The sequence below is a fragment of the Palaemon carinicauda genome, chromosome 10, assembly GCF_036898095.1.
Source record: "Palaemon carinicauda isolate YSFRI2023 chromosome 10, ASM3689809v2, whole genome shotgun sequence".
In the NCBI taxonomy this organism is placed as follows: Eukaryota; Metazoa; Arthropoda; class Malacostraca; order Decapoda; family Palaemonidae; genus Palaemon; species Palaemon carinicauda.
The window spans coordinates 126946821-126962079 of NC_090734.1; the positions used below are offsets into that span (position 1 = coordinate 126946821).

The 15259-nt window shown below is 36.4% G+C and overlaps 1 protein-coding gene across 3 annotated transcripts in view; it reads left to right on the forward strand.

The window, feature by feature from the left end:
- Window positions 1-15259, forward strand: part of LOC137648730 (oxysterol-binding protein-related protein 11-like) — a 65335-nt gene that overhangs the window by 43985 nt on the left and 6091 nt on the right. For 2 of the 3 annotated variants that reach the window (XM_068381789.1, XM_068381791.1), the window contains 6 exons: window positions 74-327; window positions 4310-4535; window positions 4841-5012; window positions 6946-7042; window positions 9205-9476; window positions 11683-11811. In XM_068381789.1, coding sequence (XP_068237890.1) covers window positions 74-327; window positions 4310-4535; window positions 4841-5012; window positions 6946-7042; window positions 9205-9476; window positions 11683-11811 — 1150 coding nt within the window. The remainder of the gene's footprint in view (window positions 1-73; window positions 328-4309; window positions 4536-4840; window positions 5013-6945; window positions 7043-9204; window positions 9477-11682; window positions 11812-15259) is intronic. The other variant, XM_068381790.1, reaches the window with a different exon arrangement.

Sequence of the window (15259 nt, forward strand, 5' to 3'; positions counted from 1 at the left end):
TTATTTAGCATTTAATACTTGGAATATGAAATAATTTTGTTATTTGAAATTAAAAAACAATTTTCAACACCAGCACAAGATTGGGATCTCCACTGATGCGATCTTCATCACCGTCGTTGAGAATACGCACTGCGCCTCATTCCCCTACTCCAGGGAGTACTGCTGCGAGTAGTGTTTCACCTCTTGCTAGTGCTTCAGTACAATCTTCGAAACCAGCAGGTAATACAGGGATAAGTGAAGCTCCCTCTCTATCGAGATCATCTTCCATCGCGTCTGTCACCCCGACATCTACTCCCACACCTCCTTTGGTTCACTCGTCATGTACAGGTTAGATTGAATAATTAGGGCGATCTTATTCTTTCATCTAGTGCATGGCGCAAATTATGGACGATGAAGTTAATCCCCAACAAAACTCTTGAGTATGCTTGTTTGTAGGTCAGTAACATTGGACCTTCCTTACCCAGCTCTTTTCGTTGAGTATTTCTTCAGCTACATAAAACTAATTTAAAATCATAGGTATGATTCTTGATTACAAATTTACTTTTGAGAAAAATCCGATCTGTCTTACGATTATGGAATAAATTATATATAGACGTTCGTGAGAAAATGTTCAAATTCTTGTAATTTGCCATGTTTTGAGTATTCATTTCCAGTGGTCTTCTGCAGCTGACTTTCATCTTAACTAGTTGGGGAAAAACTCGATCTGTTGAATTCCTTATCCCTGATCTAGATGATAATCTAGGGCATTGTTATTCTATTAACACTGTGCATGGGTCTGTAAATGATTTTTTATGATTTTGACTATCCTTTGCATTCAAATCATAGCTGACTAAATCATTCGCTACTTAGTACTACTGTAGGTGTGCATCTAACAGTCTTAACATCTATAAATTACAATCTGGCTGTGACCAGAGTGTGTAATCTTCCAAATCAAATAGATTGATGGAAGATGATAATATCAAAGCTAGTTGATATTTGTCATTTTGTAGCTTATATGTTACTTATCTGCTTAACAATGTTATTTGTTTTTATATACTTTATGTACATTTTTCTTCTCCATTTCCTTTCCGTATTGGGCTGCTTCCCATAGTAGAGCCCAATGGCTTGTAACATTCTGCTTTTCCAACTAGGTTTGCAGTAGTTATAATGCTAACAATAATTATAAAAATAGGAGTGTAGTAACATTTGTTATGCTTTTCATTACAGGAATAATTGCTTCCTATTTATTTCCAGGTGTACAAAACTTTTATCATATAAAATAGGGAATGTCTTCAGCATAGCTGGAATGGCTGTAGAATTTGTTAATGAGGCAGTTAACGACAGGTGCCGAGTGTTGGCGAGTAGCCCCGCTTACTTTTCTGTCAAAGACTTCACTTTTGACTTTGGCCACAATGAGTATGGACGTACTGCTGTGTCCTATCCAAAAGCTGTATGACCTTTTTCTCTTTCTTGTTTGATTGTTGACTTCATGTCAACTATGGGAGTGAAATGGAACTTTGTAAATGCTGGGAAAGGGGTGGATGCTGCTATCGGTTCATGGCAAGAGCGGTTGTAGATCCGCACTCTCTTTGTGGTTCTTGTAGGGGGCATGGTTGTTCGTAATCATCCCCATGTGCCGAGTACAGATTGTAGCCTCCCACAATGGTAAGCAGCTCTTCTAGGGGGAGGACACTCTAAAATTAAGCCATTGTTTTCTAGTCTTGAGAAGTGCTATAGCCTCTGAACCATGGTCTTCCACTGTCTTGGCTTAGAGTTCTCTTGCTTGAGGGTACACTTGAGCACGCTATTCTATCTAATTTCTCTTCTTGTTTTGTTAAAAGTTTTTCTTATTTATATAGGAAATATTTGCGTAGGTGTTGCTGCTGTTCTTAAAATATTTTATTTTTCCTTGTTTCCTTTCCTCACTGAACTATTTTCCCTGTTGGAGCCCTTGGGCTCATAGCATCCTGCTTTTCCAACTAGGGTTGTAGTTTAGCAAGTAATAATAATAATGATAATAATAATGGTAAGCTTATTCTTTGAGGAAAAGGAGGCTAATTCTTTGGCATTATCCATGGAAATGCTGAAGAGATTTTATAGAACTTTTGTCTCCTCATCATGTTTGTCTCTCACTGAAGCTAATAGGTATACTCCCCTGGCTCGGCCCCAGGGAGTATCTTTCAGGAGTGGGGAGAGTTTGTCTGTGTCAGAGTTTTACGGGGTTTGGTGATGTGTGGAGTTCGCCCGATCATTGCTGTACCCCCAGCTTTTATTGGAAGCTCTCCAAGGTAGCCTTGCAGACTGCCACTAACAAGTTTGAGAGAGCAGGTAGCTAAGGCTGCTTTATTCTTGGTTTCCTCAGTGCCAGAAGATCTCCTAAGCATCCTACAGAACCCTCAACTCCTGCCATGGAGAAGGATAGTCAGGATTTTCTTGGCCTGAAGGTTTTGGATCATGGCGCTGTACCAACAGAAACGGAACCTGTTGTAAGAGTGTTCCTTTGTAGAGGTTCTTACACTCATTGTGGAGTGTACTGAATAGCTGCGGTGACCATGGTGCCAGTTTCAGGCAGGACCTTGGTCATTGATTTTCTCTTAGGCAACCCACAAAAGTAGAAACCTCTCAAGTTGCAATGGTCAGATCTTGCTAGTCTGCCTTGAAATGAGTTGACAATTATCCTTGGATTTGAGAACTTGCTTGCTTCCAGTCTGTACAAGATCCTCACAACCCCCCCTCCCCACTTTCAATCTAGTGAAAGTTCTATATGTCAGAGACTTCTGTATCATCACCTTTTCAGTATGTGCTGTGGTGGGGGTCTCAATTGGCAAGATGCAGATCAGAAAGTATGGCCTTTTTGAATTCTGAGACGGCAGCTATTGAATTTTCTGCCATGGCCTCCCTCCAACTAATCTCGTGTCTTGATCATTGGTCAGGTGCTGTGACATACTTTAAAAAGATGACTGGGTTATCAACTCCAGGCAGTGAACCAGTGTACCAACTAGATATAGAAAGTAGAGACACCTTGGTGTCTGGATTCTCAAAACAATTTGGTACAGAGGTTGCACTTTTCATTCTTGCTGAGGAGTCACTTGGAAGTGGTAGTGGAGAAGCGGAGAACTGCCTCGTAGGGTTCCCTGATTCACTGCACAGTCACTTTCAAGGGCTCTGGCTCTGAGGGCATATCTGACTGAACCATGACAACAAGATTAGGGGAAAGAAGGTTGCCTTAACCATCTCTAGACCTTGATCAGGGGTACCTGTAAATTCTTCCTCTTTGAAGGATCCTGTGTTTGCAGAGTTCTTTGCTGCCCTTAATCTGGCCAGTTGAGGAAAGGAAAAGAAGCAACCAGTTCAATTCTAGGGCTGCTTCCTCCCACCAATAAGTGAGTCTCCCTATTTTACAGGACAAAAGGTTTGTATATGCATAGGAATAAATAACAAATGTTAAATGTAATTTGTATTTTTCCTAGCTATACAAATCTAAGTTCTTCACCATCAAGCTTTTCACCTCAATCACTCCACTCAAACCTGGGCTGAAGATCAAAAGTGAAGAGTCCTTGACAGGAAAGTGGGCATGGCTATTCCCTTGCACTCACCACCTGTTGTTAACCACCCTCATTAACCCTTTTACCCCCGGGGTATTTGGAAATTTCCAACCCTTAACCCCCAGGGGGTTATTTTTTTCCCAGCACATTTTGCAGTATATTTTTTTTAAATTGCTCTAACAGCCTTAATTTTTGTCATAGAGAGATCAGGTTGGTCTCATTCTCTTGGAAAATGCCTGAATTTTCTCAAAAAATTATCAAAAAATATGAAAAACTAATTTTTATAGCATTTTTTTGCAAAGACGTACCGGTACGTCCATGGGGGTAAAGGGATGGCTTTTGTGAAACGTACCAGTACGTCCTTTGGGGGTAAAAGGGTTAATGAAATCAATGGCCATTCCATCTCCATTGAAAACATTCCCTGATTTAAAGGATGAAAGATTTGTATAGATAGAAAAAATACAAATTACTTTTAGAATTTGTTATATTGTCTTTATTGCAATATGTAACAGTGCAAATTTGTTTATATTACAATCATACAACATACTACAGTATATTTGTTTTGGAATTTTTCAACATTAAAGAGGAAGTTGTTCGTAATGTTAATATAATTAACTTTTTTCATAAAAAATAGCTGTGGAGTACTGTATTTTTAAATTCTTAGAAAGCTTTTCAAATGTCTCATATCAGAAATACGTGTAGATAACTTTGCCGGATAATGATTTTTGTTTAAATAGCATGTAAGCATTTTATTATTTTATACAGTATATACGTTTGTATTGCAGGTTCAAGTGGCAATGAATCTGAAATAAGTGATGACGAAAGCCTCTCAGGTGATGGGAAGATGGGTGAGGTGGGTGATGGACAGAGGTCTGTCATCATGCATATTATCTCTCAGCTGCGCCTTGGGATGGACCTCACTCGTGTCACGTTACCCACCTTCATCTTGGAACGACGGTCTCTCCTTGAGATGTTTGCTGATTTTCTAGGCCACCCTGATTACTTAATAAAGTAAGCTACTTTTGCAGTAATAATGCATGAACTGTTTACTTAAATATATTATACACTTTAAAAGCATAATTTCAGCAATGTTTTTTTTTTTATTTGTTTTAGTTGTATATTTTAATATATGTGGTTGCTGTTAGTATAGATTTTAAGAATCTTGTACGAAAAGAGTGAAGCACTGTCTACAAAATTTTTACCAAAAGACAGTACGCCTACAGTACTGTACATACAATATAGAATAATTAAAGAACCAATTACAAGAGGAATTTATAAAACCACAGATTCAGTAATGTTCATTGCTTATACTTCAGGGTTTCCGAGGGCACAACGGCTGAGGAGCGAATGCAGGCTGTCGTGAAGTGGTACTTGACAAGTATCCATGTAGGTCGTAATGGCTCTGTTGCCCAAAAACCATACAATCCCATTATCGGAGAAACCTTCCATTGTAGTTGGAGAGTTCCACTAGAGCAAATGACAGCTCAGGTAAGCAGAGAGTCAGGCTTGTCTGAATGTGAAATACTGTATAGTATTACTTATTCTATTTAAAGTGGATTAAAAACTTCTTTGCATATTCTTTTTGTAGTGTAAATTTGAGTATAGACATGATGCTGTACAGTAGTGCCTGGGTTTACGAGTGACTAAGCACAGTCAACCCTCCATATTCACGGGGTTTAGGTAGCAAAGACGTGCGAAGATCGAGAATCCGCGAATACTTGCTGCCCTAGGGTGGGATAACTTACCTAACACACTAATTACTGCTTAATATTGATTTTACCTGGTTTATATCACAGTAGAAGTATTGTATTAATGAATGAACACATTTCAATAAGTGTACAGTACATGTGCATACAAGTGCTATGTACTGTGCATGGTAAGGCTAAGGTACAGTACAGTACATAACACCAGTCATCGGACACATAGCAAAACACTGTTGTTCCTATTTTTTATAACACTTGCTGATACTGTTGTGTTTATTATTGTGATATGTGTACAGAACTATCAATACAGTACAACTTAATTAGCTAAGCGAACACTTGTACTTCACTGTAAGTGTTCGTTGTTTTCGTTAGGACAACTCGCACTGTTTGACATCTCACCGCACACGTAGCCTACATTTACATATTGTAGAGTACAGTAATATTTACGTACAGTAATGTACAGTATGGTTAATAAACAATACTATACATTACTGTAATACTGTACTGTACAATATATATATAAAATGATACTTAAAATTAACTAAGTGTACATACAGTATTTTATACAAAGACCACCAACCATTTTCGTATGAAGTTCCACGGTCTTGAAGTATGACTCAAATCCTGGTGTGTCATCTCTTGTGCAGTACTGAAGGGAATCACACAACTATAGTAAAATATGCAGTAAATATATACATTGCACAGGAGTATGTACTTTATATCACTTTTTTTTACATCATAATGTGATTCTGCTCAAAAATGACCAAAATGGAAAATGCTCACGCGAGGAGAGACGATGTAAGACTGAGGCTGAGTGAGCGAGAGATGAGGTGTTGTGCAGTGTCGAGAGGAGAATTGCATGAAAGATACTGGGTGCAAAGGACCGCAGTCGGTTTGGTATCGTCGTGCCATGGGAGTACTTATCATGAACCCGCGAATATGGGATTTTTTATTTAATAAGTTATACTGTTCTCTGTGTCACGCATGAGCAAAATTGCAAAAAAAACACCTGCAAATATGGAGGGCTGACTGTATGAGCAAATCAGTATACGAGCATAAAAATTCCAATTGGTTTATGAAGATTGCATCGGTCTGCGAGCAAATATTTTTATCCGTATATGCATTTTTTGTGGACAAATACTAACAAGAGTAGCAAGTGATGCACAGAAAGAAGTACCACGGTGCCTATATGCCAACTACGAAATGTTTGCGTGAGATTTACACCTTTTCCTTTTGCCTTAGATCTCCTCCTCCTCCTCCTCCTCCTCCTGTCATCTTCAGTGGGGCTTGTATTGCTGTAAACTTTGATAACAAAGTACTGTAGTTAACAACAGATAGTGAGTGGGGCCAAGAAGTTTTTAACTACCTTGTTACCAAATTCAACAACTTTTCCAGCTCTGCTGAAGATATTATCTTAAGGTACTTAGGTTTGTGTTGATAGGAAATTACAAATTACTTTTTTTGAAATTTATTTTATGTAACTTTCCTAGCACCAGTATAAAGCTTAAGTTTTCTGGAAGGTGTATGTAGAAAAATTTAAGCAGGACTGATCTACCCATGATGTATTAATTTGTGGATAGCATTTTATTTTTGAAAAACAAATTATTTGAATTCATTATATTGTTTTGAAGGATAAGGGGGAAATATTTCCATGGTCAAGTGTCTATTTTTTTTTTTTTTATTAATCTAACCCATATGTATTATTTCTTGTTTTATAGGACACTGAAGATATGTCAGACAGCAAATCAAAAGATGGTAAGAAATCCTTTGTTACCATAAGATATGCAGCTGAGCAAGTATCCCATCATCCACCAGGTAAGGCTATATTTTTTTTTTGTATTTTATCATTATTTTACTCTTAATTTTGGTGTTTTTATACTTTCTATGATAAATTACAAAAGCTATGCAAAACATTCCTAATAATCAACATTGTTATTGTATGAAAAGTTAATCTCTCACACATTTTAAGAGAATAAGGTCGATGATCAAATGACTTCCCTAATGGAATATGTAGACAACTTATCAATAATTTGAGGCATTCCATGGGGAAAGTTCAAAAGCTTACATTGATTTTTAATTATCTAAGTTCATGTTTGATATCTTGTAAATCCTGTAGTACCTCTCCAGTTTCCAGTGAGACTTTCATTATTAGAGTGCATGAACTTTATATTTTCCTCATTGTTTTATCCACCCTCTTTATGATCTCATGTTTTAAACATTATTCAGCAGAATAATGATTTCCTTGATGTTCTCTGTAAATATAAGCTCTTCTTTGTCTCTACAGTAGAGAGCCATTATTCTGCCCAGAACCAAGTATTTTTGTTGAGGGGTATGGATCTCATAGCTTTGTGGGCACTTTACTCTATTGTTGAAGAACTGAATGGTTACCCACCTTATAAAGTTTGGCCTTAGCTTTGGTATGTGGTACTTGTCCTCTTGAGTCGTAATCAAGCACTCTTGTAGCCCTCAAATGAGACTTTGGAAAGAGATCTTGCTCTCAAGGTTTATTTTCTTTTTATTCCTAACTGTAGCAAAGAGAATAGGAGACTCAAATGGTTCTCATACCGAGTCTGACATTTGTAGGGTATACACTCATTCTCTTTCATTCATGATTGTCACAGATAATTTTAACATGTCAGTTCCTGGACTTAGGGTTGAGAGCTGTGACTTTGCTGGCCATGGTTTAAATTGGATTCTTTTATGCCAGTAGGTTTAACTACCAAAGGAGAACTCTCATGTTGAATGTTTAGAGAGTACTGTACTTTGGAAGTCTTAGCTGCTGGATAAAGGAATACTGTATTTGAAAAACAATGTTTTGAAGCAATTTTGATTTCTGAGTAAACATATTCTAAAATAATTTAGGTTAAAACTATATGTTGATAGCTTTAAAAATGGTTTTTGTCCATATTTTACAATCTTAAATATGTTTTGGTTTCGGTCTCCCCGGATAGTCACAAAAACAGTACCTTAAATTTCCTAAGTTTATATCCTTTTAAACCAAAATGTGTTCTTTTAACACTTGTGGTAATTGGTAATATATTCCATAGAATAATCAAGGCATAACCAATAGTTTTCTTGATTTTTCTGAAAATTGTGTACTACTGTAAAAGTATTTTCACAGAATAATTGATTAAAAGACATTTCATACAGTACTGCATAACAATAGTTATGAGTAAATTGACCCAAAATTACATATACACCTATACTTCATTGGACTGATTAGCTAATTTTCTTGCTGTTTAGTAAATTAATTTTGTATTTATATTTCTATAACCAGATAAAGCATTCTATAGTCCATTTCTTTTAGCGATGCATATTTGCACCGACTCGTGGCTGTGCCCTTTTAGCTCGGAAAAGTTTCCTGATCGCTGATTGATTAGAATTATCTTGTCCAACCAATCAGCGATCCGGAAACTTTTCCGAGCTAAAAGGGCACCGCCGCGAGTCAGTGCAAATATGCATCGCTAAAAGAAATGAACTATAGTTTGTATCTGATTACCATGAAGATTTCTAAGTAAATTTTCAGTAAATAAATCAACTTGAGTGCTGAATTTTTTATTTTATACCATTTACCTAAAATTGACATTCTAAGAAAAAAATTATTTTATCATAAATTAACTACTGGAAATAATTGCTAATTTTAGTTAATGCAAAATGAGTAAAGGAGTTTTTATATTTGTAAGAAAAATTATTTTCTGTTTGCCACTTTAAATTTAGTACAGTAATGACATTTTTCTTTTCCAGTTATAGCTCAACATAAACTTGGATAACATTTATTTATCATAATTTTTGTACTTATTGATTGATAAAAGTAATGACAGAAATCCTTTTGACCATAATCTCACAATCATACCAACACTGTAATGTGCCCTTATATCATTGTCGTACCCTGTAAATAACTTAGTAGCAAGAAGGGTAAGTGTATTCAAAACTCAGTTATTATTTTCTTGTTTTTATATTTTCTCTGTTTTTTATAGTTTCAGCTTTCTTCTTTGAATGTCCAGAGAAGCAGCTTAGTATTAATGCTCATATCTGGACCAAATCAAAGTTTATGGGCATGTCAATAGGAGTGAATTTAGTCGGAGATATCACTCTTATCATTGGTAATGTCAGAGAAAGTTATAGCCTTGCAATGCCCTCCGCTTATGGACGTAGCATTTTGACGGAACCCTGGGTGGAGCTAGGAGGTCGTGTCAACATAGTGTCTCCAGAATCAGGCTGCCAAGCTGCAATTGTTTTTCATACTAAGGTTAGATATGTTTTTCATTCTCTGATGTACAATATGTATTCATGATGTTTAAGATGCATCTATTTATTAATGTAAAAAATTCTCATACTTCTTAGCCATTAGCATTGAAAGTATGCCTCATTCTTGTATATCATGTAGTTGTCTTTGCTCATTTACTTTTAATTAGGCTTATCTGTAATATGTACAGTACAGAAATGCCTTGCTTAATGTCAGTGATATGTGCATTCCATCCAGGAGGATAAGAAATTTGGAGAGTAAGTAAGGATATGTGATACTATTTACATTTTTTTTATACAATGCAACTTCAATATGAAAAAAAATATAGTTTTCCTTAGGTAGGTAGCTACAGAACCTATTTTTAGCATAGGTTTTTTAATGCTTTCTAACCATTACTCTCCATTTGTAAAAGAAAAATATACAGTATATGAATACAGGATGAAACTAATGTTGAAATAATAGTTCTACATTAGTACCTCTAGTTACAAGTTTAATTTGTTCTGGAAGCAAGCTCGCAGCCCTAAATATTCATATCCTATAACAATTTTTCCCATAGGAAATAAAGGAAATTCACTCGATGTATTTCATGTCTCTTTGCATACTTTCAATAATAGTATAGCAAAGCAGAAGTGAAGTTACGTTATGAAAAACATGGGTCACTTTAAATTAAAAACTGAATATGAGTTGTCAATATATATTTAAAAAAAGCTATAAAAAATGAAATGAAAAAAATTATGAACCATGGCCATTATTCCAGTGAAACCACCTGGGAGTTGTGCGCTAATCATTCAAAGAAAGAAAAGTTTGATTTAAGGTCTGCTACTCACGACCTCTGCTTTGGATTTGAGAAATTCAGATTGTTCTATTTTTTGGGGTTAGGAGAAGGCCATATTTTACGTTTCAAATAATTCTTTCAATGAAAATAATTTTTTCATTGTTAAAACATTTCTTTTATAATTATGCAAGAGCATCCAGTACTTTGCGCAACCCTTCTGTCACCAGGGTACCTAGTAATTTACTTTTTATTCAAGATTTTAAGGGAAAGATATTATTGTTAGTATCACATTGAAGATTGCAATGTGTCGTATCAAGAAATACGTCCCGATATTATGCGATATCCTTAAGAATTTTCTTAAAGGATATTTGCGCCAGGAGTTAGAATTCTGGAGACATATGGTCAATTCTCTGGGAGTATCACTGTAGCTAAATATCCCTTAGAAAGCTGACTAAAGGAACCTTCCATCAGGACGACATGGCTATCTCACCCAAAAATAGAATTTTCGCTTTGCTTCAAAATCCGTTTTGTAGAGAAATTGCTACTAATTGATTTTCGTCATTCACGTATGAAAAGATATGGAATTTTATGTCCTACAGTCTACATTCACTTTTTGAAAAAATTAAAAACTTCCATATATAAAATAATCATCTTTGAAAGTTACTTTTATATATTGATAAAATATATATAAAAGTAAAAATGCTAATAAAATTTCCAGTGTACAACTTTTAGAGAATAGAATTCTTTCAAATGGTAATTAAATGAAAATACTTGATCCAGAGACCAAAATGTAGTAGGAGTTTGAAATAACCCCAAAATAACATGGTTTTAATTGGGCAGAGTCGTGCCCCTTACATAAAACAATAATGGAAAGTTTTGCCATGGTGCATTGAAGACGCTTTGTTCACAGGGGAACAAATAGACGTGCAATCAATATCCTCTCACACCCTCTGCCATTTTAATTTATTCTTTCTCTAGTTGAAATGTCAACTTCACTCCCTACTTTTTATTTGCTTTAATTTTGTTATTTAGTGGTATAGTGCTCACTTTCCTTCCTTAGAAATAATACAGGAACTGTATGTCTTTCAAGTTTGTAAAGTCAACATTTAGTGGAGAATGCAGTGAATAAGCTATCGGCAAAAGCAGATCCCCATAATAAAGGCCTTCCATGTAGAGGTTTTGCAAGCTCCTTACTGTCTTTATTAGGAAGGCCATTTTTAGAAACTATACTGTACAATACTTTGAAAGGGCTTCCACCAATCTTTCAAGCTTAAACCATGAATGCATTTTCTTTCATTGTTGTATTGCACGAGTAAAGTCTTACATTACTCCAAAATAAGATTTTGTGGTGACATTTCAAATGGTTAATTAATAAATCTTTTCCATATTTTTATTAGTTATGCTAAATGTACAGCATTTCATATTTTTTCACAGCCATTTTATGGAGGAAAACTTCACCGTGTGACCGCTGAAGTAAAGAATGCTGCAGGAACAATTCTCACAAGAGTTCAAGGAGAATGGGATTCTTCTTTGGAGTTCACCTATGCTGATGGATCCCAAGAGGTTTGTTAGTTCTCTTTTTGTTTTGAGTGGTTGCTAGAACTCTTTGTAATTTAAGGGAATTGGAATCTACCTTGGAGACACAAACTTACTTTCATGAAAGCAAACTTTATCTTCTTGTGTAAGACCTGCTTAAACCTTTTTATATTTGATACATTACCTCAAACAATTTGTCTACATTATTTATTTTGCTATTAAATTAGCGCAAAGAATAAAAGAATGGGGAATTTTTATGAAAATTGTCATATATTTCATAAATAACTGCAATACTCTTTGAAAAGGCATAGACTTGCAAATAAAACTAGTCTGTCTGCATGATACTCATTAGTGTAGTAATTGTTGATGGTATATGGTTGCTGTCAGTGATTAAAATTTATTACAAGAAAGTGAATGTATATACTGTACAATACTGTACTCACTATTACATGAAAATATATTTGTCCTGAGGGAAGTACAGTATTGTATGTCTCTGCCTATGAAGTCCTTCCAGTAGGATACAGTATTTCTATTTCATTTTAACTAGCAATTTTAAATTGAATACTGTAGTTTATTTTTGTTCCAATGTGATCCAAACTTTATTGATATAAGTGTATCTAAGGTGCAAACTGGTTTAATCAATTAAGAATGGTAGCAAGTTAGTTATAAATCTGCTTAGGCTCACTCTCCAGTTTGTAGTTTAGCTGGCTTTGTGTCATTAAATCACTGCTACTGTGTGGTCATAGATTTGAATTGGTTTGAAGCTGGAAGACTTCTCACCATTTCTTCTTCATAAGGGAGTGATTAAAGTCTTTGCACAATTCCTTTGGGCCCTAGCTTCGTTCACTTTTCAGCCTTCTACTTTATCTATGTTCTTGCTTCCTTTCTTCTTGTCCAACCTCGTTCAACAATTATTCTGTAGTGCAAGTGTGTATTTCCCCCCCCCCCCCCCCCTAGTTGCACTTCAGCACTGAATTGCCTTCACAGCTCCAGTGCCAAGAATTTGTTCTTGGATTTATGAATTTGGGCTATATAGCCTAGCACATGGCCTATGACATTCAGTGCCCAAGTGCAACTATGGGAAACTCCAGCAGTTGCACTATGAGGTAAAAGTCAGTAAAGGTTGGACAGAAAGAAGGAAGAAAGAAAGCAGGAATGGATATAAAGTACAGTAGAAGGATTTAAGTAATGGTAACTAAGAGCCAAAGGAACGTTGTTATAATTTAGGTAATGTCTAGTGTAGCCCTAGTGCGGGGTCATATGCCCCAAATTCAATAAATCAAATCAAAACTGACCCTTTCTGTGTTCTGGATTTGTGTTTTGAACACTTTCCTGTTCTTACAAATTTAAAGCAATTACAGGTTGACCATAACTAATCTGACAATCTATAATCCGGAAACATCAGTTATCCGGTATTAATTTTGCTACTGGCCGCTTGGTTGGCGGCACTGTTTCTCAATTATTTTTGTTACTGGCCGGTTGGCAGTGCTGTTTTCAACGTAAACAAATATAAAACACACCCTAAATTCAGCAGGTCAGATTTAGGAAAACAGTTTTTAGCATATTTCAACATATGTTGAAAAAAGTTTTAACTATACATTACACAAGCAGAAACATATCGTATATTGAGAGAGAGAGAGAGATAGAGAGAGAGAGAGAGAGAGAGAGAGAGAGAGAGAGAGAGAGAGAGAGAGAGAGAGAGTGAGAGAGTGAGTGAGAGTGAGAGTGAGAGTGAGAGTGTGTGTGTGTGTGTGTGTGAGTATGAGTGTGTGTTCATGTGTTCATATAACTAATAATAAGGCTATAAACAAACCGTTTGGAAACTGACTATTACATATTGGATCTGATGTAATATTCACTATTAATAGAATGTGAATAAGTTAAGTAGATTACATAAACAACTCTGTGTTATTCATATGTACCCATAATTGTCATACAGTAGCGTGACCTTGAAATCAGCTGATGCCTACCAAAAGTAATTTTTTATTGAAGTGCTAAAAAATTGAAAAGTAGAATGCAAACATGCTTTAAAAAACCACAATAATGCTTAATGAAATATGAAACCTTAATTTTGAATAAAAAATTAAATACTGTATGAAGCTTAAAAATAAACTACCCATACATACCTGCACACACACACATGGAAAGAGTGAAAACATGTTTGCTTGATAACTAATAATATTGGCTTTAAACAAACTGTATGAAATCTGTGATCTCCTGTAACATTCCTGTTGATGTAATATTCATCATGAAGTTCATACATACATATACCAAGGCACTTCCCCAATTTTGGGGGGTAGCCAACATCAAACAAATAAAACAAAAAAAAGGGGACCTCTCCTCTCTACGTTCCTCCCAGCCTGACAAGGGACTCAACCGAGTTCATCTGTTACAGCTTGAGTGCCACAGCCCACCCTCCCCCATTATCCACCACAGATGAAGCTTCATAACGCTGAATCCCCTACTGCTGCTACCTCCGTGGTCATCCAAGGCACCGGAGGAAGCAGCAGAGCCTACTGGAACTGCGTCATAATCGCTCGCCATTCATTCCTATTTCTAGCACACTCTGGCCTCTCACATCTATCCTCCTATCACCCAGAGCTTCTTTCACTCCATCCATCCACCCAAACCTTGGCCTCCCTCTTGTACTTTTCCCATCAACTCTTGCATTCATCATTCTCTTTAGTAGAGAGCCATTTTCCATTCTCTCAACATGGCCAAAACACCTCAACACATTCATATCCACTCTAGCTGCCAACTCATTTATTACACCCGTTCTCACCCTCACTACTTCGTTCTTAACCCTATCTACTCGAGATACACCAGCCATACTCCTTAGACACTTCATCTCAAACACATTCAATTTCTGTCTCTCCGTCATTTTCATTCCCCACAACTCCGATCCATACATCACAGTTGGTACAATCACTTTCTCATACAGAACTCTCTTTACATTCATGCCCAACCCTCTATATTTTACTACTCCCTTTAACTGCCCCCAACACTTTGCATCCTTCATTCAGTCCCTGACGTACATCTGCTTCCACTCCACCATTTGCTGCAACAACAGACCCCAAGTACTTAAGACTGATCCACCTCCTCAAGTAACTCTCCATTCAACATGACATTCAACCTCGCACCACTTTCCCTTCTCGTACATCTCATAACCTTACCCTTACCCACATTAACTCTCAACTTCCTTCTCTCACACACCCTTGCAAATTCTGTCACTAATTGGCCAAGCTTCTCTTCCGCATCTGCAACCAGTACAGTATCATCCGCAAACAACAACTGATTTACCTCCCGTTCATGGTCATTCTTGTCTACCAGTTTCAATCCTCATCCAAGCACTCGAGCATTCACCTCTCTCACCACTCCATTAACATTCAAGTTAAACAAACAACCACCGCGACATCACGCATCCCTGTCTCAGCCCCACTCTCACTGGAAACCAATCGCTCACTTCATTTCCTAT